This window comes from Falco naumanni, chromosome 15 (assembly GCF_017639655.2).
Source record: "Falco naumanni isolate bFalNau1 chromosome 15, bFalNau1.pat, whole genome shotgun sequence".
Classification (NCBI taxonomy): Eukaryota; Metazoa; Chordata; class Aves; order Falconiformes; family Falconidae; genus Falco; species Falco naumanni.
The window spans coordinates 21,879,928-21,903,974 of record NC_054068.1 but is presented as its reverse complement, the minus strand read 5'-3'; the positions used below and the strand labels follow the sequence as shown (position 1 = coordinate 21,903,974).

The 24,047-nt window shown below is 58.3% G+C and overlaps 2 protein-coding genes and 1 long non-coding RNA gene across 6 annotated transcripts; 2 read left to right on the top strand and 1 right to left on the bottom strand.

Annotated features, from left to right (window-relative positions):
- The first annotated feature begins 1,310 nt into the window (after nt 1-1,310).
- Nucleotides 1,311-13,851, top strand: LOC121098076 (adhesion G-protein coupled receptor G1-like). Of its 2 annotated transcripts, none has more exons than XM_040615672.1 (14): nt 1,311-1,410; nt 7,427-7,514; nt 8,009-8,434; nt 8,964-9,087; nt 9,170-9,317; nt 9,402-9,530; nt 9,776-9,892; nt 10,432-10,477; nt 10,815-10,915; nt 10,996-11,111; nt 11,707-11,981; nt 12,617-12,728; nt 12,988-13,256; nt 13,416-13,851. In XM_040615672.1, the coding sequence occupies exons 2-14, from the start codon at nt 7,475-7,477 to the stop codon at nt 13,535-13,537; spliced, it is 2,025 nt and encodes a 674-aa protein (XP_040471606.1). In that variant the 5' UTR covers nt 1,311-1,410; nt 7,427-7,474; the 3' UTR covers nt 13,538-13,851. The 2 variants fall into 2 exon arrangements, with proteins under 2 accessions (XP_040471606.1, XP_040471607.1); XM_040615673.1 differs by lacking the exon at nt 1,311-1,410 and adding an exon at nt 1,705-1,769.
- A 2,125-nt stretch (nt 13,852-15,976) lies between these two features.
- On the top strand, nt 15,977-16,575 carry LOC121098106. The gene is made up of 2 exons (XR_005831168.1): nt 15,977-16,210; nt 16,286-16,575. It is a non-coding gene; the product is annotated as an uncharacterized LOC121098106 (long non-coding RNA).
- On the bottom strand, nt 16,576-23,243 carry LOC121098086 (uromodulin-like). Of its 3 annotated transcripts, none has more exons than XM_040615704.1 (9): nt 22,996-23,243; nt 22,002-22,068; nt 21,293-21,460; nt 20,315-20,520; nt 19,570-19,730; nt 18,759-19,004; nt 17,935-18,094; nt 17,375-17,519; nt 16,576-16,716 (listed from the first exon to the last, which is right to left on the bottom strand). In XM_040615704.1, exons 1-9 carry the CDS (start codon nt 22,996-22,998, stop codon nt 16,613-16,615), a joined length of 1,260 nt encoding a protein of 419 aa, XP_040471638.1. In that variant the 5' UTR covers nt 22,999-23,243; the 3' UTR covers nt 16,576-16,612. The 3 variants fall into 3 exon arrangements, with proteins under 3 accessions (XP_040471638.1, XP_040471639.1, XP_040471640.1); XM_040615705.1 differs by having other exon boundaries at nt 16,576-16,713; nt 22,996-23,242; XM_040615706.1 differs by lacking the exon at nt 22,002-22,068.
- Nucleotides 23,244-24,047: the final 804 nt, after the last annotated feature.

The window sequence follows — 24,047 nt, the reverse complement described above, 5'->3', positions numbered from 1 at the left end:
CTTTGAGGAACTACTCAGCTTGAGCAATAAATCTTTATCAGGCCCTGGCCTGAGCCCAAGGGTGAATGTCCCTTGATGGGACAACACAAAGATTTCCTCCTCTCCATGCTCAGCCAGTGTCTTTGAAGACAGCAGCAAGGCCTGCTGATTTACAGATAATCCTGGTAACAGCAACAAGTGCAGGCGTCAACCTAAAAATAACTCCTGATAACGTCAAGTGCAGACAAACGACTCTTTGTTCCATAAACAGCGGCAAAAAAATGGCCTAAAACGTCCTTTCTTCACCCGGACAGGGGGTCTGCACCTGATACACACACACACACCCCCACAGGAGGGCCTGATCCTACGGGAGCCACCACTGGATTCAGCAGCGTTATTCCCGAGAGGCGGATTTACGGCATTTCCTGAAGGAGCCGGTCGGGATGACCCGCAGCGGGAGCCTTGGCTCGGCGCGATGCTCCTGCGGCTCTGGCTGCCATGAGTGTCCAGTGCAGAGCCAGCCCTGCTCCCCGCGCTGCGGGCACGTCGGGCTTCAAAGGCGGCCTTGTTAGCCACGGTCCGGCCGCGTGATCCGCTTCCCGTGGGAGCCTCGTCCCGGTCCCGTGGGAACCAGGGAAATGTGGGGCTTGGATCTGGACACTGGAGCAGGCTGGGGGGTCGAGAGGAGCGTGCGGGATATCCCCCACACCGGGGGTCCCAGCGCAGCTGTGGCATCTCCAGCCACTTTTTATTTTCATCATCTTCCCTGCCAGGGTGGGAGGTTGTTTCCACCCTTCCTCCAGCAGAAAGAAAAGTCTCATTCAAGGCACTGAACGTCTCTGCAAGAGTAACTATTTACACAGGGCACTCCCCGGGGCCCCCCAGCCCCCCCTGCTCCAGATCTCACGGGCACACAGAGCCGGCCTCGCCACGGGGTCCAACGGCGAGGGGCAGCGCACCCTTCGCCAGCCTCGGGGTGGGTGGTGGGAGCCGGGGGTCGCATCCAGGCTCCACAGCCCACATCCCAGCCCACCTCCTCCGGAGATGTGCCGTGGGGGGCACGGTGGACCCCCTATCCAGCTCCCCCAGTTCACGCCTGGCCTCCTTGCCCTGCTTCCCACCTCCCCCGTTTCCTAGAGGGCGCGGGCCGGGGTTCACGGGGACACTCCGTCCCAGCTGCGTTCCCATTAATTGTTATTTTTTAATCTCATTCACCGCCCGGATGCCCGCCTCCTGGATGCCCGCCAGCCCGGAGCTGAAGGGCGACGGGATGGGGCACCCCCCGCTCCCGGCTGGCCCCGGCCGGGCATTGAGCCCCGGGCCCCGTGTGCTCCCGGTGCCGGTGCCGGCCGGGCGGGGTGATGCAGCCCGGTGCTCCCAGCCCGGTGCTCCCAGGCAAAGTCGGACTGAGCCGGGCCGAGCCGGGCCGAGGTGAGCCCGGCAGGTGCCGTGACCGAGGGCTGGTGGCCCCGCGGCAGACGCGGCGATGCCGGGTGGTCTCGCAGGGGTCGGTGCGGCGCAGCTCGGCCCGGTCCCGCCCCGCTGAGTCACCGCCCGCCGGGGGCGGGCCCGCGCCGAGCCCCGCCGTGCCGCGCCGTGCCGGGCTGGGTTGGGCTGCCAGGTGCCGAGCCCCGCCGAGCCGGGCGGTGCCGAGCCGCCGCGCCGGGCCTCCCCGACCCCCATCCCCCCCCCCCCCGACCCTCCCCGACTCCCCCCCCGAGCTTCCCCGAGCCCCAACGACCGCCGCCGAGCCGAGCCCCGCCGGCGCGCCCAGCCCGACCCGGGCACAGGTACCGGGGGCAGCGGTGGGGGAGGGCGGAGGAGCGAGGGGGTCCGATGTTTGCTTTTGGGATCCCAAAGGCCACGGTAAGGAGCGCTGCCCAGCACGGCCTTAGTGGGGATACTGGGAGGGGATGCTGCGGGGTCCTCGGTGCGGGCGGGGAGGCGGCAGGGGCAGGAGGCACCCTCTGGGTGCGGGGGTGAGCGGGGTGGGGGTCTGTCAGCCCTAGGGCTAGCCCAGTAGTACTGGGAGGGCACTGGGGCTGTGTGGCTGGGGCTGGTGCCACTGGGCAGCACCCTGGGGTGCTTAGTTGGCTGGTGGGGCAGGGGGCAGCCTGGCTGGCTGGAACCGAGGGGTGCTCGCTCCATGGGGTCCTGGGCGCACCCTGCTGTGGTGGGTGCAGGGACGTTTTGCCACCCCGTCTTCATCCAGGCGGGGACCACGGGTCTGTGCTCGTGGCTGTGGTGCGAGCTGTCTGGTGAAGCCCCCATCCCTGCTAAAAGGGGCTCACCCTCGCCTGCCCCGCCGCCCCTCGCCTCTGCCCCGGAGCCAGGCTGAATTCCCAGGCCACAGAGCCATGAAGCCCCCCGAGCCACCCGGGACCAGCTGCTCCCGGCTGCTGCCAGCCGCACAGCTGAGCCCCGCAAAACCCCCGCCGCCGGGCTGGGCCCCGCGTGTGGCTGCCGCTTCCACCCCGGGGGAACCACCAGCACACCCCATTCCTCCTCCTCCCACCTGGCGGAGGGCGCAGCATCCCCCTGGGACCGCCGGCATGTCTCTACTGGGTGATCTCCCTCCCCTAAAATGCCTGTTGGGGGGATTCCTCCTGCAACATCTCAGCTTGCTGCTGCCGGTCCTGGCATGCTGATGCGGGATGCTCTGGGTGCTCCCTGCCTGCAAGCTGCCTGGACTGCCCCTCCAGAGGGACCAGCAAAACCCAGCAAGGCCAGCTGGAGAATTGAAATTAAGTCTCCTGGAATAACCTCCTGGCAGCAAGTCCAAATGGCTGTTGAGGAGGGAAGGCAGCCAAAGCTCGTTTCATGGTCCGAGGGCTGCAGTAGCCCCCCTCCAAGCTCCACTGCCAGCAGGGAGCCAGGAGTGTTTTGGAGATGGGGGTGGGGGTTGGGGGGCAAATCCTTTAAGCCCGGGACCGCCGCCACAGCGGGTTTTGCCGTGCCCCTTGCTGGGTTTGCAGCTCCCATGTGAATTAAGCCAAGGACTAAAAATGCTGCATACTTGGTTGCAGTCCAGCTCCTAATCCTGTTGGCCCGGGGGCTGCTATTCGCAGAGCAACAGGTTTGCAAGCAACTGCATGTTGCCAGGATGGGGACCCCCGGGGCTTGCTGTCCCCACACCTTGCAGTGGCACCCATGGGTGTTGGAGGGGTGTGGTGCTGTGGTCTTTGCAGACAGTGGGGCTGGGTGGCTTGTGGTGTGCCAGTGCCTGCACGGTACCAGCTGGGTGACAGCCTGTCCATGCCTGCTTTTTGGGAGGGCTCCGACCCGCCAACTCCTTTCCCATCAGCTTACCGACAGCTGCGGTTTGGTGGGAATCCGCGGGGCGGGGGGCACGGCCTCTTACCTGGCTCCTTGGGTGCTGCAGACTTCACCCTGCCTGCGCTTGGCTTTTCTACAGCTGGAAAAGCCTGCAAGGACCAGGTTCACCCTTGCTGGGCTCCAGACTGGCTGCTTTCTTTGCCAAATGCCTGGGAGCTTGATTTGGGGTGGTCCCGTGCTGCTCTGCACTGCCCTGTACCTCCCTTCCGCAGCACCCACGGCGCGGGCAGGCAATGGGGACCTTGCCCGTGCGGAGGGGAACGGGACCCGGGAGGGGATGGGGTGTTTTGGGAGCCATTTAAACCCAGCGGGGTGGTTTGGGTGGAGGGAAGGTACAAGCCCACCTGCAGGAGAAGGCCGAGGGGTTGCTCCTGAGGAAGGCTGAGCAGTGGGAGTGCACTGTGAGGATGGCTGGCTGTACCCCTGAGGCCAGCGGCATGCTGCGGGGTGCTGGGGGAGCGATCTGCAGCATTTCATTCTCATTTCATGGCAGCCCTCAATTTGCCACAGGTGTACCTGGTCCTTTGCAGCCCCTGCTGAAGCTGCAGGCTTTGTGTGCCACTGAGCTGGGTGCCGTGTTGCCCTGGCACTGGAGGAAGTGCTGGTTTAGTTCACTGCAGTATTTCTGTCTGTGATGTTTTTTAGGAAATGTTTTTTTTTTTTTAATATTGAACATTGAGTTCTAGCTTTAAGCAAATGCTCCATCTTGAGAGCCTCAGGCACCAGCAACCAGCCTGTGCCAGCCTCCCCTTGGCTCTCCCCATGCCTGCTTGGGAAGGGGCGGTTGCCAGTGGCTGGTGAAGGACAGATCTGGCACGGAGCTGTGCTGCTCCCGTGGGAAACTTTACTGGGTCTGGTTTTGTCCTGTTGGCAAAACTCAGCTTGCAGGTGCTGGGTCCTGTGTGCAACGCCACGGCCCGGGAAAGCTGAACCACTGTGCCCATCTCGCGGCACCAGCTTGGCACAGCCGGGCCGCTGGTGCAGCGCAGCTGCTGCCCAGCTCCTTGGGCATTAACGAATGCGCCGGGTCGGACCCTGCCGCCCACTGGTGACTGGAAAGGCTCGCATGCCAATGCCATGAATAACGTGCGGGCACGGGCTGCTGGCCAAGGTCAAGTGCATTTTCTGAAGCACCCGGGTGACCAGTGTTGGGGCATCCCCTTTGCCCGGGGCGGGGGTCCCTGCTGGGGGCAGCTCCAGCGCCAGGGCACATCACCTGTTGTCCCTATGATGGGGGCTGGTTGTGCAAAGCTGTTCTGTGTCTTGGAGAGCCCATCCTGGCTTGCCTCTCTGTGCCTCAGTTTCCCTATCTGGTTCCCAAGTCCTTGACTGGGTAACAGGCTGCGTGGGATGAGCTGTGGGCTCGTTAGCATCTTGAGCAACAGAGTGTCTGTGTATTTTCCTAATGGACCTGCAAGGAAAACAGAGCTAAAAGTCCCTGTATCTCCCTGTTTCCGGTGTTTGTTTGAGATGTCAAAGCACCTTCCCTTCTCCTCGGGAAAAACGTCACGTTCAAAAGCCACGTGCCACCTCCAAAAGCTTAAATACCTGCTGCCAAGTCACCCAGAGAGCAGTAAGGTGGTAGTAAACACTGGGTGTTTGGTTGTTTTTTTTTTTCCTGTGGTTTTTTTTGGGTGTTTTTTTTCCCCCACTTGCCTACAGGTTTAGAGGCCGTGATGTTTTCCTCCTCTTTTCTTTACAAGACCAGCTTGTTCTTTTAATGGCAATGGGAGGTTACAAAGTGATGCCTGGGGCTGAGCCTCCCTCTGTGCTGGCGGCAAGGGAGCCTGCTCCAGACTGCTTAGCCCTGGCGCTGTGCCCACCACCTCTTTTTACGTGATCTGGCTGATTTTATGGCCAAAACAGGAGTTTTTCTATGTGGTATTGTTCTTGGAGGAGCTCAGCCCCCTGGCTCTGGCTGGGGCAATGTGTAAAGCCATCCTGCCTCGGGGATGATGGAGTGGAGGTAGGGTTGGTGCCAGGCGGGTGTCTCTGCTTGGTCATCGCAACAGCGTGGGGCTTTTCAAAACTGGTGACACTAGGGAGATGCCCTACTGCCACCCTGGGATGGGAGGGAAGATGGTGGGGCAGGATCTGGGCCCAGCATGGGCTCCATGCATCTGGCTCCCTCTGGTGCCGCTTATCACGCACGATGGGAACCGTGTTTTCCCACTGTGAAACCATTTTCGGGGAATTTTCTCTTGCTATTGTTCGTCTCAGGAAACAGCAATCAGTGTCGGGGCAAGTGGGACCATATAGGGCTTGGAGGGGAAATACCAGTCCCCCCACCCACATCCCCCCAGGGATTTCTGGTCCCCATTGAGTAACGGCTGAAAGGGGCTGATCCTGTCCTCTAGTCACCCCAATGAAATCCTAAAGACTCCAGTGCAGCAGGAGGGGCTGAAGCCTCGTTGGGATTCAGCATTCCCCATCCAGAGGAGATGCTTTCCCAGCGTGCCGGCACTTTGCCATGACAATGCAGTTGGCATTGGTGTGCTGCGCTGTTGCTTTTGAGCGTTCCAGGTGTTTCTCATCATCACCAGTGTTTTGCCACCCCAGATCCAGGCTTTTCACATACATGTGCGTGATTCCCAAGTGTACAGCAAGGCACCAGGGTGCCAGCCCCATCCACACCCACCTGCCGCCGCCAAGTTGTGCCTGTGCTGTACCCTCCCAGCCCACACTGGGAAACCTTGTTAGTGTCACGCTCAATTACACACATGGCAGCAGGTTAATTAACAACCAAAAGTCTTCCTCTTTTTCAATGAACTGCTGCAAGAAGCAGAGGGGGAGGGACGGGGAGGGGGCTGTGCCCGCGGTGATGCATGGGCACAGGACGTGCCCTGAGTCTGTGCTGGCCGGAGAAACCTTCAGAAGCCTGGTCTGGTGGAAGAAACCTGCCAACAGGGACACTGAGTTTTCAAGTAAGCAATTTTCCCCCAGCCTTCCCGTCTGATGACCCCTGGGTGCCTGGGAGAGTTCATGAGCCTTTGCAGGTGACACTGGTGGGTGCCCTGGCACCTGCCTGCAGCAGACAAAACAGGACTCAGCCATCGGGTGGGTTTCAAGAAGGATGCTTTGAGAGCAGCACAGAAGTGGGATGGAGCGGTGGCAAACTGGGTGCCAGTTTGCCTTTGGGCATTGGTGAGTGTTTAACTCTGCTGGCTGGTCTGGTAACCTGCACCAATGCTGTCCTGCTCTGCGGGGGGCTTCTGCTGGCTGCTGGACCTTGGCAGGATGGGTGCCACCAGCCTTAACCCATTGCTGGAGTGACAGCAGGGTGAGGAGGAAGAGAAGCTTGGCGCATTGCAGAAGCGCCAGAGATGTGGTTTGTGGCATGGGGAAGGTGGAAGGCATGACAGGAGGGGCTGCAGGTGCAAAGGCTGCGGCTGGGTAGAGACCATGAGTGCGGTGGCACCCTGGGGTGCTCGGCACTTGTCTGGGTGAGGATCACAGGAGCCCCGCATGCATATGAAGACAAAGAAAAGGGTGGTGGAGCAGAGTGCAGGATGAAGGGCTGGGGAAGGAGGCTGCGGAGGATGTTTTCTGGCTGGTTGTGGGGGACAGAAGGGGTTTTGGCAGCCGTAGTTGCTGTGTTGGCATCTCCAGCATGAGCCTGGGAGAGCCTGTTTCTGCCAGGCTGGAAAGACAGAGCAGTTTGCAACATGCCTGGCTCCTCAGCTAATCTGCAGGAGCTGAAAGCACTCAAGAAAATAATTTCAGGGCTGGTGAATTAGGAAACCACTGTTTCCTTCTGTTCCTATCGCTCGCTATAAGAAGCCAAGACCCAAAGCGAGAGGTGAGCAGGGAGCGGAAGAGGGGAATCCTCCCATGCTGGCTCCTTGGTGGCTGGCCCCTGTGCCCGGGCGGTGGGGCACCCTCTCCATGCCGGGAGCCCGAGGACCCCGCTGCTAGCCTCCTCCGGCCTTCCAGCCCCACAGCTGGGTGGGATGCCCAGTGCTCGTGGCTCCTCCTGGTAGCAGGGGCACTGGGGAGCCGGTGACACCAGCCAGCGTCCCACCGGCACAGCCTTTGCTCTCTGTCCCCTGACCCCACGGTATGGGTGACACCTAAATAACTCACACGGCCCCTTTCCTCTGTACCCTTCCAGGCTCTGTTTTCTCCTCGGAGGCCAAGGCGAAGCAGAGAGCCGCCCGGGATGAAGGTCCTCCTCCTGCTCCTTCTCTACCCCCTACAAGGTAGATCGGCTCAACTGTGTCCTGCCCTGGGACAGTGAGCCAGGTTTGGGCTGCTGAAAGTAATTGGCAGCCTCAAAAAATTGGCTGGGGGGCACCGAGGGGCGTTTGCAGCCGTGGCTTCCACAGAGGTGAAATGTCTTGTGGGCTGATGTGCCTCTGGGTGGGTCTCTGGGCCGGATGGGTCCTTTCTAGGGAAAGGAGATGGTCTCCATCCATCCCTTCTGGGGCTGGAGAAGTCCTCTGTCAGGGTGGTGGCAGCGGGGAGGGTGGCCCTGAGTGGTGAAGGTCCTGCTGCTCCAGGAGCCCTGGCAAATCCTCTCAGTGTGGGCAGGGGCACGTCAGGGAGGTGGCCAATGTCGTACAGCCTGTCCAGGACAGAAGCAGCATGTCTGGGCAGGGAACCTGGCGTGGCACGTGTGACAGGGGCTGCAGGGTGCAGCGTTTGCGGGGGTGGCTGCGCCTCCAGCTGAACTCTGTGCGCTTGTGCAATGCAGGGGTGGGAGCCAGTGGCCTCCGGGAAGAGGATTTCCGCTTCTGCGGTGACCGAAACCAGACCCAGAACAGCTCCGTCATCTACGAGCATGGCCCTGCCACCATCTCCATCGAGAACACGGCCCAGGCGCTGATAATAAAAAGGCCCTTTTCGCCAAACAGGAGAAACTCTTACTACAAGTACGGCTTGCCCCCCGCTTTGGGCAGGTACCGCTTCTGTGTCTACTGGTTCAAGGCCAACAGGACGCTGCGGCTGGCGTACGGGAAGCAGAGCTTCCTCCTGGGGGGGGACCCCTCCAGCAGCATCACCTGGGGGAAGGAGAGTCGGAAGGCTGAAAGAACCAGCATGTCCATCTTCAGTGTGTCCTACATCTCAAAGGGTGGGAAGAACACCTCCCTTGACAGCGCATCTGAATACTTCTTCCCTGGTAAAGGCAATTCAATGTGACTTTAATGAAATAAAGGGTTCGTTTCATCCCCACCCCGTTCTCTAGCCATCAGCAGAGCATTGGTGATGTCCCAGTATACAGCAGAGCGTGATGGTGTGAAGACACAGCTGAAGGGTGGTGGAAGGGGACATGGGTTTGCTTGAAGAAGCCCAGAGGCAGGCCCAGTACCCAGGCTCCCCGAAGATGAAGATGGAGATTTTTAAAAGTGTTTTGCCCCCTCAAATCCTGGGGAACCGTGGGCTTTGCGGAGGTGCACGAGGGTCCCATCTGCACTGCTAGGCACTAGCTAGCCTCAGCTAACTTGGTCCTAGTGGCCTTGGTGGGAGCCAGACTCTGGGTGGCAGGAGAAGCCCTTTGGGTTGGGGTCTTTGTCAGCTCCCCAGGCTTGAGGCCACCTTGAAGACCTCTGCTGTCTGCTCCCACCAGGGCTGTGCCCGGTTAGTTTGGGGCATGAGGAAGCCAGCTCTTCCCGTGAGTTTCATGGTGTTTCCTTCTGTGTGCCCATCAGCCTCTCCAGAGAGCGTGCCCGTCTGGGAGGAAGACGTGGAGGAGCAGCTCACCGCCTTGGACAGCCTCATTGCCCGGCCCCTGGCGCTGGCTGCGGGAGCTGTGGAGCAGCAGACACTTCGGCGGTGAGTTCCTGGCTCGCGCTGTTCTCACTGCCACCAACGTGGTGCCCACTGCACACTCTTCACTGTGCCCCTTCCCCAACAGCAAACTTGGGGAGCTGGAGAAGACACTGGCCAAGGTGGAGCTTGAAGGGCAGAACCAGACCTTTGGGAAGGCCACTGTGCACGCGACCGTCCTGAGGGTCCCCCCCACTCAGGCTCCTCAGCACCTGGCCTTTGCTTCCCAAAGAGAGGTGGGTCCTGGGCAGCCTGCCCTGGTGGCCTTGGCCCAGCAGCATCCTCTCCCAGGCTCTGTCCTGACAAGTCTCTCCTTGCAGGAGAGTGGAGAGGTCCATGGGTTCATGGTGGACCTGCCAGGCAGCCTGTTCATGGTGGTGAAGGAGAGGGAAGAGATGGTGGAGCACAGGGTGCTCCTCATGGACATCAACAGCCAGACCATGTTCCAGGTAATGCCCACGGGTGTGGCATGGTGGGGTGCCCCCGCCGTGCCAGGGGCTTCGGTGGTACAGGGCAGCAGGGATGCAGCCCAGAGCAGCGTGCTGGTGCTTGCTTAGAGAAGGTGCTTCAACGATGAGCTAGAAGCTTGACAGGGAAAGAGGCATGGGACCTCCTTCTTGGGGACTCTCACCTGCTTCATGCCTGGCAGCTCTCCCTTGCTCTGCTGCCACTGCCTCCTCTTCTTCTCCAACAGGATGAAAACAGCAGCTATGTCCTGGGTGACAAGGTGGTCGGCATCTCCCTGGTGGACATGGTGGTGGCCAACCTCTCCGACCCAGTGGTCCTCACTTTCTTCCATGACCAGCTGCCGGTAGGTGGGGAAACAGCCTCATTGAGCCTGACCCCACCAGGAATGAGGGGGCAAGGAGGGCTCAGGCCCTGCCAGCTTAGAAAGTGGTCACAAGCCAGCAGGTCCATGCCTTTGGCCTGCCTGTACAGGGTCTGCTACATCTTCTGGGGCCGTATCGCCATCGTGGCTTCACTGTGTGCACTGGTGGTGGCACTGCCTGCACCTGCCCAGGAGATGCTGCTTTGCAGATGTGTCACCTCCTGCACAATCTCCAGGGCTTGGCGACACTTTGGGTTAACAGTCCCTTGGCTCATTCGTGGCCCTGCCAGGTGCCTGCTCAAAGCTGAACCCCTTGTTTGAGAAAGGGGACCTGGGAGGAGGTATCTGCTCCAGGAGCTGCCAAGAGAACAGTCTCTGCCTGGAGCCTGCTGCTATGATACGGGACAGTTTGTCTCCTGAGACTGTCTCTCCTGCCCCGTGTTCTCCCCTATCAGATGTGCTGGCCAGGCAGCAAACCGACAGCTGCATCCTGACAGGGGCCCACGGTTTTGTCATTGCAGAGCAATGTGACCCCGCTGTGCGTCTTCTGGCAGGAGGACACCACGGGTGAGTGCTCCTGCACCGGGCTGTGAAGCCAGGCGCTGCCTTTGCTCCTTTTGCAGGGAACCACAGACCTGCTGGTGGGGGTAGAAGTCACTCTGCACCTCCCCTCCTCGCTCCAGCTCTATAAACCTTTCCCACGGGGCTGACCTCAGGTTTTTCCCTCTATAGCCAACCTAAGAGCTTTTTCCTGATGCTGAGAGTGCTATCTGAGTATGTGTGCTGGGACCCCTGCTTTTGTCCTCCCCCCTTGCCATGGACACCTTGTCCTGACCTGAAGATCCACAGACCCAAAGCAGCCGCTCCTGCTGCTCACCAGATGCTCTCCCTTTCCCTTGTGCAGTCGGCTCTGGGTACTGGGACAGCTATGGCTGTACGACGGTGACGGGGGGCAGCCAGACAGACTGCAGATGCAACCACCTCACCTACTTTGCCGTGCTGATGGTGGGTAGCACCTTCCCACAGCTCTCTGCATCGTTCCCACTGGCTGTTCTTCCTCACTCTTTCTTGTTCCTCCTCCTCAGGTACCCTCCCCGGAGATCACCTACATACACAGGGATTACCTGAGCATCATAACCTACGTTGGCTGCCTGATCTCAGCTCTGGCGTCCATTTGCACCATCTTCTTCCTCTACTTCAGGTACAGTCTGACAGCTCACCCCACGCTCTCTGTCTGCGCCCCGTCTATTGCCTCTGCCCCTGGCTGGGCACAAGTTCTCCAAGCGCAGATGGTTTGACTAGAAGCATGATGAAGGAGATGTGCTTGAAGAAAGCAGAGTTCTCTCCAGAAACCGCCCCCTTGGTCAAGTGTCCTGCAGGGTGCTCAAAAACACTGGCTGTTTTCAGTGGTTTTGGAAAATCAGCTGGGTGGTTGTTATGGATCTGGCAAGCAGAAGCCTGCAAAGATCTTTTCAAGGGTGTGGTGAAGAACATAAGTGTCTTCTCCTGAGTCGTGTCACTGATCCTACATGGATGATTTGGAGCTGAAATGATGTTGCTCCCTACCCCGCCATTGTCTTGACCTGAAATGCCGAGTCAGCTGCAGGGACCTGAATTTGCACATGCAACAAGCGGTCCCACCCCTAGGGTTGGGCTCTTGGCTCCTGACACCACCAGAGGGTCTCCTGGATCTTCTGGCTGGGGTGACTTGCTCCGTGCAGAGCTGTGGGGTGTTGTGGGGCACCAGGGATACTGGCCAGGCATGGTGATGAGGTCTCCCCTGCTCAATTCTCCAGAAGCAAGCAGCGAGACCAGATCACAAGCATGCACATCCACATGAACCTGCTGGCTGCCATCTTCCTCCTGGACGTCAACTTCCTCATCTCCGAGCACTTGGCTTCCAGCAGCAGCGAGGCAGTCTGCAGAGCCGGGGGGCTGTTCCTGCACTTCTCCCTCCTGAGCTGCCTCACCTGGATGGGCATCGAGGGCTACAACCTCTACCGACTTGTGATCGAAGTCTTCAATGCCTACCATGACCACTTCCTTCTCAAGCTCTGCCTGGTGGGCTGGGGTGAGCATGGGGAGGCAGAGGCACGGGCCATGGGGTGGAGGGGCACCCGGTTAGGTCTTTCCCACCATAAACAGTGACTGGATGGGGGATGGAGATGCAGGCGTGGAGAAGTAGATGTTTGAAGGCAGAGGGGTCTCTCTGTCGAGAGACTCAGTGGAGAAGGAGACTCGATGGCTGAGAGCAGGAGCTGGTGCTGGAGAAAGGGTGGGTCGCCCTGGGGGACATCCAACAAAGGAGTCACGTGAAAGCCACTGCTTGGGGTCTTTAAATAGGAGTGGGATCCTTTCGTTCTGAAAGGAACATCCAGGACAGCGCAGGGAGGTAGACTTGGTGCAGGAAGCACACACACGTCTCTGCCGTGCTTTGGGCAGGAGGCCGTGGTAGGAAGCTCTCGTGATCTTTTGTGGTCCGGGGCCTAAAATGCCACAGCCCCGGGAGACCCCCGGCTGAGGTCAGTGCAGCACCGCTCACTCCCAGGCCAGGGCTGGTGACAGGCACCCCTGTGTGCTCCATCCTCAGTTCCCCCTTGGGGAGGGTTGGTTCGTGCTCTGTATGGGGAGGTAGGGACGAGTTGGACTTCCAAGTCCAAAGCTGAGGGACTAGGGTGGCCGCTTCACTCTGTTCTTGCCACCCAGGACTCCCCTTCTTCTGTGTGATGCTGATCTTCCTGGCCAGCTGGACCAACTATGGCCCCTTCTCCATTCCTGTCTATGAATCTGCTAGTGGCAAATCCACCAATGCAACCATGTAAGTCACGGGAAATGGGTTGCCTGGTCCCTGGTCTTAGATTAAGTCAACTTTTCTAGGCCTTCACCATGTCCTACAGGCTTTCTTTAGCTCATCTGTGGCTTTTCTGGGACCTTCTGGTGTTGGGGGAACCGCCTTCCCTGTTCAACTAAGCTGGGCGCTGTGTTTGCACCACACCTTCGTGCTTCCCCCATCCCCTCCAAGTCATGTCCCCGTGGGATGACGCAGCGTAACACTCTGCCCTTTCTCCTTCCTCCAGCTGCTGGATCACGAGCTCCCTGATCCATAACGTCGTGAACCTGGGTTTCTTCAGCCTGGTGTTCCTCTTCAACTCGGTCATGCTGGGGGCCATGGTCCGGGAGATCCTCCGGCAGAACAAGAAAGGCCACAAGCTCAAGCACGTCCTCGCCCTCTTTGGGCTGAGCATCCTGCTGGGCATCCCCTGGGCTCTGATCTTCTTCTCCTTCACCTCCGGCATCTTCTGCCTCGTCTCCCTCTACATCTTCACCATCATCAACTCCCTCCAAGGTGAGCCTGGAATACTGGACAAAAGGCACCAGGGCCTTCACAGGCTGTTGGTGGGGCGGTGACGGGGTACGAGAGGAGCTGTCGCTGGCTGGCTGGCTGGCTCTCAGCTGCTGTGGGTCCCTTGAGGGGGCTCACCTACCCTTCTCCCTCCTCACCCAGGTTTCCTCATCTTCCTCTGGTACTGGACCATGGTGCTGCAGGCGAGAAAGTCCCCTGACTCGCAGAGCAGCTCTGACAGCGTCAAACTGCAGCCCAACAGCAGCCAGAGCCACCTTGGCTGAGCTCCCGCTGGCCGCGCTGGCCGCACTGCGCCGTGCCAGGGCTCCCCGCCTGGCGGGGGGCTGGGGGAAGGACCGACGCCGTCCGCTGTGCTACTGCACCTGTCTGGTGGGGCTGCCAGAGCCCAGGGACCCTGGTGGTCACCGAGATGGTCCTTCCCCCGTGAAGATGGAATCACTGCCCCTGCTACACCCTCTAGCAGCTGAAATCATCTATTTTTGTTATTTTGTTGTATGTCTATTTTTGGATGGTGTGGAAGTTTAATGCGCGCACCTGCGCGCTAGACTTGTGCCCATTAAAGTAGTTCCTGCTCGGAGCGCGGCTGGCTGGGGTCTCTGCTGGGTGCGTGTTGGCGGGCTCTCCAGTGGGATCCCCCCTCGGCCAGGGTTGTCTCATTCCTGGGGCAGGACCCGGCTGAGCCAGGACCAGTAACGTGCTCTGACCAGTGCGGGGCGGGGGCCAGGGTGATGGAGGGAGATGCCATGGCTCAGGAAGCTGCTGCAGTCTCTAGGGGTTGTCGCTACCCAGCAAAGCGGGAGGCTGGCAGAGGACAGGAATCTGCAGAGGGAGACTTTGATGGGAATCACCCCCCTCAGTGGCTGCGGCTCTCCTGGCTGTGCCACTTGCCTGTGCAGCACCATGTCTCCCATCCCAGCAGTTCCTCAATGCTCTGCTTGCAGCCCATCCCCCTCCTCCCGGCTCCCAGCTTCTGGCTGGGGCAGGGCGACCTTCCTGGGAAGGGGGTATTTCATCCCCAGTGGCTTGCAGCAACGCGTGGCAGCGTGCTCGGTTTGGGAGAGGGATGCTCCAACACATCGCTGAGTTGGTGGGGGCCATTGACCAAGTGTTCGGCAGGATGGAGGGGAGGAGGGGAAAGGAAAAGGCCCTGAGGCAGCCGGGGGAAGCAGCCACGGGGGAGCAGCGTGGCTCTGGCGGTTATCGGTTATCGCTGCTGCTGCAAGCGGGAGCAGGAGGCCACTTACAAACCCACAGGAAGGTGTGAGGGGTTCGCAGAAGGGAACTGAGGGCATGGCTATCACCTTAGGAGCAGCTGCAAGCCCTGGGAGAGCCTGAGGAGGGTGCTCGTGGTGGGTCACCGTAGCCATCACTCACCCCTCACCCCACTCCAGGCAGCATCTCCTCTGAGCCACCACGGTCCCGCTCTCCCCCAAAGACCTTCTCGGGGGGACAGACCATGGGCTTGCACGGGGTCTCTGCAGCAGAGCACCGGAGTTACCAGCTGTGGCTCTGGTAGCTGTGGTTGGGCTTTCTAGGCTGGTCCAGGGTCTGTTTAACCCCACGTGCACACATCTGGCAGAACCTGGCTCTGGACAGGTCCACAGCAGCAGAAGCTTTGATGGCTGTTGCCTCTGCTGGCTGCGGGGTAGCCACAGCTTTCTCCATCTTCACCATCGCCTTTGGCATCTCCTTAAGGTAGGATGTGCCAGCAGCTCCCCGGGGACTCATCAGGTTGGGAGAAACATGGGGCAATTCTGGTGCCTCTGCATGAACCTGCTGTGATAGGCATGGGGCCCTGCTCAGCTGTGACCCCTGCCTTTTCTGCTCCCCCTGGAGATGCTCAGGTCCAGGTTCAGGGCCGAGGAAACCCTCCACACCAACGTGGGGCTGCACATGAACATCATGGGCAGCCTGCTCCTCCTCAACTTGGCCTTCCTGCTCAACAGCGGGCTCTCCAGTGGGACCCAGCTGGGGACCTGCAAGGTCCTGGGGGGGCTCAGCCACTACTGCCTGCTCTGCTGCTTCACCTGGATGGTGCTGGAGGGCTGTCACCTCTACCTCCTCTTTGTCAAGGTCCTCGGCACCTACATCCGCCACTACCTGGTGAAGCTGTGCCTGCTTGGCTGGGATGAGCAGGGGTCGCTGAGAGCGCATCGATCCCGATGGATGCAGCTTCCCCACGGAGGATGAGGGATCAGTTTACCCTTCAGTGGGCATGGTCCACCTTAGCAAGGCTCTTTGCTTCAGCTGTTTCATTCCTAGTGGCCTGCCTTGGCTGAGGACCTCTGGAGCAAACCTTTCGCCAAAGCCCCTCCAGGCTGTGGCTCCCCCATGGTCTCAAAGTGCCCCTGGCACTTCATCGCACTCTCAGGGGCTCTTGCAGGAGCGAGGAGGGGGCCCATGCCTTGCCTGCCTTCAGCCAGGGTGGAGCCACCCCCCTCTTCACTAGATAGCCCCTGGTGCTGGACCAGCCTGGTGGTGGGTTTTCCTGCTGTTGGAGGTAGGAGGACTGACTCACTCCAGCCCACACTCACAAGATTCAGGTCTGGGAATTAGCAAAAAAAAGAGAAATCCCATGAGCTCCTTCGCGATACATCCTCTCCAAATGGACCGCAGCCAAGCTCCTCGGGCAGGGATTTGCTGGACGTCCTCCCTGCAAAGCACCCTTGGGCCAGCAACGATCTCCGTGAGGACACCGTGCCTCACTCAAATGCAAGTGCAGCGCCGCCTTGTAGGGAGAACGCTTGTCTTCTTACCTGTTTTCGTATTAATTCTCTGCCAGCTGCCTGAGCACTATGGACTTAGTCTTTGATGCTTACAATGTTGTTTGTTATTTGCTTTATATTAGGGATGTACTGATGGGCAAAAATCTTGCTGGCAATTTGTCATGAAGGAAAGGAGAAATCTGTCCTGAATGAAGGAAGAAATCTGTACGGGTAAGTGTATGTACACGTGTGTGTGCACATGCAGAGCAGCCCTTCCTCTACTAATGCTACATCTGTGTCACACAGAGCCATGCAAAGTCCAGCTTTGGTGAGCAAGTATCTAGTCTGGGTACCTTCAGCTCCCCACACACCTGGGTGACTCTGGGGAGGAGAAAAGCAGGAGGAAAGACCCTCCCATCCCTGGGTACATGTTTTGAGCCTAGAGAGCGTGGGCCAGGAGGGGATGAGAAAGTCCTCAGGATGCTACAGGGAACAGAAATGCTCTGATGTGACTCATCCTTCAAGCACCAACATTTGCATCCAACTTGCATCTACCTCCTTCCCCAAAACCCCTGTAAATACACAGCAAGAGCTTCTCTGCTATTGTCACATTTATTTGGGAACAGCCATTTTCTACACCATCCGCTGCCACACGCTGGCGGCCGCAGCAGCCACAGTGAGTGCACCAAGCACACACAGCAGGGTGAGGGCCCCGGGGAGCCACGGGCTGGGTCCTACTGAAGAGAAAGGTTGGTTACACATCTGGGTGCCCCGAGCCAGCGCTGAGCCCTGGCACGGCATCTCCTGGCTGAGGGCAGATTTGGGGGAAGTCCTCTGCAGTGAAGGGCAAGAGCCCCTGGAGCTGGGGCTACCTCAGGGCCCCGAGGGCACCAACAGCGCTTGGTCACCCCAACTGGCCTCACCTGGGGCCTCCACCCACACCTGCTGCCCAGGGCTTCCATTTAGCTCAGCATTCATGCCTGGTCAGAGCGATACTGTAGGTGGGCTTGCCCCCAGCCCTGGTCCTGGACCACTGCTTGGATCTCCTGGATTGACCTAGGTGCTCAGAAGGAGCCTGCCTTGCAGACGTGCCGCCTGAAAACCCAGCCTTCCTTGTGCAGGGCGCTGCACCGACAGCCTTCTGGCTCCTGGTTGCTCCCTCCCAGCTCCTCTGCTCAGCCTGACCCGTGCCTGGTACGGAGCCACTCACGCAGAGCTAACCTCTCTGTGCTGGTCTGGCTTCTGGAGCACGCCGTGCATGGCCATGACACCTGAAAGACTCCAAGCTTCTGTGCAGGGCAGTGATTTTAACAGCCCTTTTTAATAACCTGGTATTGCCTAGACAGTTGCAAGGGTCCTGAGTGGCTCCGGCCCTCCTCAGAGGGACATACATACCTCCCAGGTCCTGTTGGTCAGTCCTGGAATGGTGGGTCTCCACTCCCAGGGAAGGAGCAGTCAGCAGGTGGATGGGCCCATAGGAGACAATCTTATTGTAGTCATCTGCCAGTGCCCGCTTGCTCCTCCAGTGCCTGGGGCATTGCTGTCAACAAAGTCAAGGGAAGGGTGATGGGATCAGAGGGCAGGGGAGAAGCCTGCTCCTGGGGGCAAGAGCCACCCTGGTGGTCTCTCCCTGGCAGAGACACAGTTGGGGCTGCAGCCTGGGAGCAGCCAAGACCCTGGAGCATGAGAGGAGCTGGCTCCTGAAGGCCCTTAGCCTTGGTCCTAGCATAAACCTCTCCTCCTGCAAACACCTGGCAGAGGGAAGAGGGGAAGGAGCTCTCTGGTGGGTTCAAGACCTTTAGTTCAGGGTGCTGGGGTGAGCTCCTGCTGCTGGGAGATGTTTATTGTGCTGAGGCACCCGAAACCAGAGCAGAGCCCCTTCTCCAAACAGCAGGCCTATGGAAGGGAGGTCCCCGGGCCGGCCAGGGCATAGTGCAGACCCCGGGAGGGCTCACCTTGGCACAGGGCTCCAGGCTGTCAGGGAGGCAGAGCTGGACACGGCAGTGCAGGAACACCTCAGGGTAACCAACAAACTGAAACATCTGGAAGCTGAACTTGGCAGTAGTGCTCTCTCCAATGGCATTCAGGTAAGTCACTGTCTCATCATGGGGACACCTGGGACACAATGGCTGAGTGAGCAGATGGCGAAAAAGGGGGAGCATCCCAGCCTGGGACACCAGAGCAGGCAGGGACTGGGAGCAGCCCCCAGGCTTGGCTGAACAGGACTATTTCTTTCTCGGTGCCAGTGGGGATGCCTTTCCTTGGCACCCTGCATTGTGCCCAGCTCGGGGAGGAGGTGTTACCAGCACAGGAGCTGCCTCACGCCTTGCTCTGTGGGGCCACAGCTGCTCTGGGTGCAGTGAGCCGGGCTGTGGCTCCCACTTCCCAGCTATCCACGTTACTGGCTTTAGCTTGACTACAGCCACCTGTAACGCAAGCTCTTCAGTTGAGACCTCTCTTTGCAAATCCCAGCAAGGTCTCCCCTCTCCCATCCTTGCCCTTTGCCTCCCCAGCTGGTCAGGAGCCATGCTAGAGGGAAGGCAGCACTACTGGCAGCAGAGCAGGGTCAGGAGAGGGGACTCAGTTCAAAGCACTCAGGGGGCTCAGCCGTGGGGCTGTTCCACTTAATGACAGTGTCCACCGTGGGTTCCACCTACAAACACTGATGGTGTCAATGCTTATGGCTCCCTCACAGCAACCTGTCCTTAGCACCCAGCAAAGAGATGTGACTGTGCTCATGGTGCAAGGAGACCAGACGCACTAGGGACACTCCACTCACCCCTTCTCAATGAGCTTGTGCTGCACATCCTGGTAGGGATCCACGCTTGGCGTGGCCCAGCAGTCGTCAATGCTCAGCAGGAAGTACTTGAGCTGGCGTTGTCCTTCTATCTTCAGCAGGACATAGACTGTGTTGGTGATGGGGATGGTCGCGGTTGGCAGGTGATAGGGCTGGAGGTAGGAGGAGGTCTTGTACAGTCTCATGCTGACGTTGAAGTGCCCTTCTCTGACCATGAACTGCACCAGCCTGAGAGGGGAGGAGAAGAGCTCACGAGCAGGATGAGAAGGCAGGAGGGACGTAGCACAAGTCAAGCCACTGGCATGAGTGCACTGACTCTGGACGTGCCTCTGCTCCTGGTGGAGACTTGTGAGAGCCAGGCCCTGGGCTGCCTCCCAGCTGGTACGTCTGTACCATCTATGGACAGAGGCCAGGAGCTCCAGAGGTTCCCACTGACCAGCTGGCCAGTGAGGGCTGCAAGAAAGGCAACCCAGGGGTCCTAACCTGCACCTCCACAGGGGCCTGATGGGGGCATCTCCCTGTACCCACCCTTTATTTTTTAGAAGTTGGTTTCAAGCAGTGAGGATAGGAGAAAGGTAGATTGTGCGTGCCCCTCTTTGGCTCTGTTCCAGGCCCAAATCTTGTGTTGAAAAACCGTGTTGGGATGAGAAAGGGAAGCACCCTGACCTGGCATTGCTCTCAGAGCTCTTTAGTGGCTCCCCAGGGCCTTTGCAGATCACCTCATTGGAGGCCGCTATTTTTCTGCAAGCTTAAAGATACCATGTCAGCAGGAAGGCAAAGAAGGACCACTCACTTGTCAACAGCAGTGAGAGTGAAGGGCAGGCTCACCACCTGCTTGTAGGCATAGATGCAGGAGAAATGCACCTCCAGCTGAAAACTCCGGGAGATCATGCCCCTGTGCACTTCCCGCTCTGACTCAATGACATTGGAGTATGACACGTGGGAGCCGTTTTGCTGGAACAACACAGAAACCAAGTCTCCAGACCATGTCTAAGTCCACACACAGAGCTCCAAGCTTTGGTTCAGACGGTGCAACTCAGCTATAGCTGCCCCAGGTCTTCTGGATATCTGCTGGGGTTTTGCTCAAGCCCCATATCCAGGGGCTACTGGTAACAGTCACTGGAGGACAGGAGTCAGCATAGTGACCACAGGTGAGGGCTCTTCTGTGCAACACAGAGCTGGGGCACTGGTTCCTCTGCACCCACCATGACCCATGAATTAAGTGAGGGACCAAGGAGCTATAACCAGGGCTGCAGAGCTCAGAGGAGGCTGCCAGAAAGCCAAGGGCTGTTACCAGCTGGTAAACAGTGTGCTGAGACTTCCATGCTCTGCTGAATAAGACAAGATGTGCTACCAGCAGGAGTTTGGTGGAGGCAGAAAAACTTTCTGACAGCCCCCATGGAAGCCTTTCAAGGGAACAAGAACTTTGCAGCACCCAGATATAAAAGAAAAAGCCTCCAGGGCTTCCCCTTGCTGTCCCCCACTCAGCACGTCTGCTCCTCTCACGGTTTCAGAGCTATACTCTGCTGGATCCTCACCTGAATTACTGATCCACAGGCAGTGTGGTTTTCACCTGTGAGAGTGGCTGCAAAGAACAGCTCACCCTCTTCTTCCCTTTCTGAGACCTTGCATGCCTGGTTCTTCAAGTGGACAAGCTCCCAGGGGATTTTCAAGAGTTCAAACACCTCCTTCCTCACCATCATCTTCATGTACTCTTCCGCACAGGCCAATTTCAATACCACATCTAGGGGAAAAAGCCATCTGCAATAGCAATAAGGAAGAGGCCTGAAGGAGCCCTAGGCCAGCTATAGGATGGCATAGTCCCACTGAGCTCAACAGACCCTCATCCCAGCCTTGCTGGAGGCTGCTGGCAGGGCTCTCCAGAGGCACTGGGCAAACCCCACACCTTTGGGAACACACAGAAGTTAATGAGGGTCTGTCACTCTGCTGGTTGCCTAAGACCTGCACAAGTCCATGGCTGCTGCCACTCTGAACAGACACGGTCCTTAAGCTCAAGGCATCAAAGGCAGATGCTGCAGGTCTGACCCCTTTTGAGAGCTGCCTGCTGTGTACAGAATCACTGCAGTCTGCCAAGGGCACCGGACAGGGACAGCCACCCTCTCTTTCAGATGAAGGCGGCACAGTTTTTGGCCGGTGTCTGGAAGGGGCTTCACTGTAGCTGTGCTGGAGTGCGTGTGCTTGTTCTGAAGCTGAGGCAGCTGTGCTCCGCAGCATGCCCTGCTGTTCTGGCATAGTTACACCATAGCACCACGGCCAAGGAATTAAGGAACTAAGACTTCTGGGGAGGAAGGAGAAGGCCTGTGACTGGGTCTTGTACCAACGTGCAGTCAGGACGTGGTGGTGGTGGCAGGGAATGCACCTGAACCAGGAGCTGAGACATGCTCCTGCAGCCTGTGGTGGAGGGCAGCGGTAACACCAGTGCGCCGTGCCCACCACCCTTCCCTCTGGTGTCTGTGGACAGACCAGGGAGGGCTCACCAGCATCCCCAGCCCTACCTTGGCAGAATGTCCCTGTGAAGCCCGGTTTGCAGCTGCAATGTGGTCTGTCCTCTGCCACCTGGCAGTCCCCCTGATGTTGGCACGGGTTTGGCAGGCAGGGGTCTGGGCTCCTCTTGAGATGGAAGGCAACCCCTTGCCTCAGGCCATGCGGGCTCATCAGCTCACCTGCAGCAAAGGGAAGGCAAGTAGGCTGAAACTCAGCAAGAATACCTCCCCTACAAGAGTTGCAAGAGTGAACTCACCCCACAGCATGAAGCCTTGCACAGCTCGCAGGGGCTGAGACCCTTGCCTAGAGCTAGAGCAGACACATCTGGAGAAGAACCTGCCACCTTGGCTTGCCTGCAAGGATGGGACTGGGAGCCTGGGAGGCCTCCTCAGCATGACTGTGATCTGGATCAGAGCTATGGAGCCTGCAACCAGCTACCAAGGAGAGTGGTGGCGTGTCACAGCACCTGTGCCTCTCTCCACAGGTTATACACCATATGTGGCTGGGATGGAGAGCCTGAGGTCTCTGCCTAATTTGCCACGGTTCTAATTTGTCACCCCGGTTCCTGCCCCATCCCAGCCCTGCTCTGCTGTCCCTCCTTAGCAGCCTTCAGCAGTGCCCTGAATGTGGAACCAGGACATGAATCAGGGGAGCATTTGACCTCTCCTTTCCATACTACCTGCTTGTGACCCAGCAGGGACAGTGTACAGAGAGACTCACTCTTGTTGCCTTCACAGCCAGCCAGGCAGAGAGCAAAGACCAGCAGCCAACATCTCACAATCCTTTCCTGTAAAAACAAGCAGACTCTGGGTAACCTGGGTTTTTAGCCCGCTCACTGGAGATGTTTGCAGTCATTCAGAAAGAGCCAACCTCAAGCATGGCTGGGATAATTTCTGTACTGTATTTCCTCCAAAAACTTTAGGTTCAACAGTACAAAGTAATTTCCTATCCCAAAGGGCCAGAGCAGCAGCGCCTCCCCCCTGCAGGCTAACACAAGGGTCAAATGAATTTAGGTAGCTATTAGTCCTGGATTTAAGTAGCTATTTCCACAAGAGAGAGTGGGAGAAACCAGACCTCGGAGCTGTAGGCATGTACTAACAATGATAAAGCCACATTTCAGTAAGAACAGGCACTTTGAGTAAAACCACACAGCTGAGGCATCAGTCCAGGCTCTCCAAGGAGGAAAAGAGCTTCCCTCTTCCCACTACAGCTCTTCCGAAGAGTTAGGATTTGAAAAGGGATCCTCACTTTTACAGTAACCCACATCCATAACAATAAGACAATGGGATAAAAAAACCCCAAAGCCTTGAACACAACTAAAATTAATGCCACAGAGCCACAGATTAAATGGATCTCCCTGTTGGTACAGATAATGGATTTCCTTAGGGAAAGGAACAGCATGGTGCTGGACGAGCTCTGGACATTGGAGTCTCCTTATCAGAGACATGGGTATGAGGGAGCCAGGGCTGGTGGCTGGAGCAATGCTCTGCCCGGCCACCCCTCTGCCCTGCAGGTGCACTGACAGTGGGGCAAAGCTAATGCCAAAAGCCCTGCTCTGGTCTGGCAGCACATGGTGTACACCTTCCACCCAACCCCGACCAGCTGTGACCTCCAGGCGAGAAGGGATTATTCCCCACCCTGCTCCTTGCTCACTGCAGCAGTCCTGGTACACCCCGCCAGCATCAAAATCTCACCTTGTTCTCATCCCACTTACCATCGCTAGGCCACTCTCTGCTCCTCCACCCACCGCTGCCCTGGATCTCTTGTGCTCCCAGCCCGGTGCCTTATATCGCCTTCCAGCAGCTCATCCTTCTCCCCCACGCAAACATGCTGCCTCCGCGATTGCACAAGAACCAGCTTAGCATCCTACGGCGGCGGCCAGGAAGGAAAGGACTCTGCCAAAGTCCATCCTCAGCATGGATAGCCCTTCTGATTAGTCGATCGCTCGTCAGCGCTGATCCAACTCACGGCCCTGACGGAATGCCACACAGGGGGAGTATCTGCAAAATCCCTGAGAAGCTGGGGTGTTGTGCATCCCGCTGGTTGTGTAGTATCTGCTTTTGACGCAGCAATAACAACAGATACTGCAGCAGCACACGCGAAGGCCAGATAACTGTGTACTGAATACACACAGTTTTGCAACCACAATGTATGTTTGCTTTGGCCGGTTTTTTAATGACTTCTGACATCTAAGATCTGGTGAGAAGTACTGGGGAGGGATGGAGGGATGAGGGCTTGGTCCCACCATGCTTTGTGCGGGAAACAGTAACCAGCTGCAAATAGCAGGAATCACCCACAGTGATGCTTCTTGACATGTATGGGTTGTACCCTGCATCCTTGGAGCTGTGATGGCTGCAGCCACCGTGACAGAGCACCAAACGTGAACATCCATCCGTCTGGGGCTTCCTAACCAGAACAATAACCAGAAAACAAAAGTTTAGCCCCTGACCCTGCTTCCAGCCTAATGAACTGCCAATTGTAAAAGAAAAAAAAAAATTAAAAAGAAAGGCCTCTCCACCGCATCTTGCTGGCAGCTTTTGGGTGAGAATCTTGGCTTTCTGTTGGGGAGGGTTGATTTTTGTTAGAGAGTGAAACCTGCGAGTTTCAGAGCAGCCTTGTGCTCTCTGAGGGGCTGATGGCAAAGCCCCGGCAGGCTGGGTTTGGCGGCTTCCCCCTCATTTCATCCCAAAATCTGCAGGGAGGGGCTGCCGGCAGGGCCCGGCTCCCCGGGGTGCAGCGGCAGCTCTTGGGAGCCTGCGGCCAGGG

What these genes read in the sequence shown, in the direction of transcription:
- LOC121098086 (XM_040615704.1), bottom strand. An exon ending in CACAAGCTCATTGAGAAGGG is followed by an intron (nt 18,095 to 18,758) that starts GTGAGTGGAGTG and finishes ATTGTGTCCCAG; the next exon opens with GTGTCCCCATGATGAGACAG. An exon ending in TGACCAACAGGACCTGGGAG is followed by an intron (nt 16,717 to 17,374) that starts GTATGTATGTCC and finishes CTTTCTCTTCAG; the next exon opens with TAGGACCCAGCCCGTGGCTC.
- LOC121098076 (XM_040615672.1), top strand. Translation starts at nt 7,475, where the DNA reads ATGAAGGTCCTCCTCCTGCTCCTTCTCTACCCCCTACAAG. An exon ending in GAGCAGCAGACACTTCGGCG is followed by an intron (nt 9,088 to 9,169) that starts GTGAGTTCCTGG and finishes CTTCCCCAACAG; the next exon opens with CAAACTTGGGGAGCTGGAGA. An exon ending in CTGGCAGGAGGACACCACGG is followed by an intron (nt 10,478 to 10,814) that starts GTGAGTGCTCCT and finishes TCCCTTGTGCAG; the next exon opens with TCGGCTCTGGGTACTGGGAC.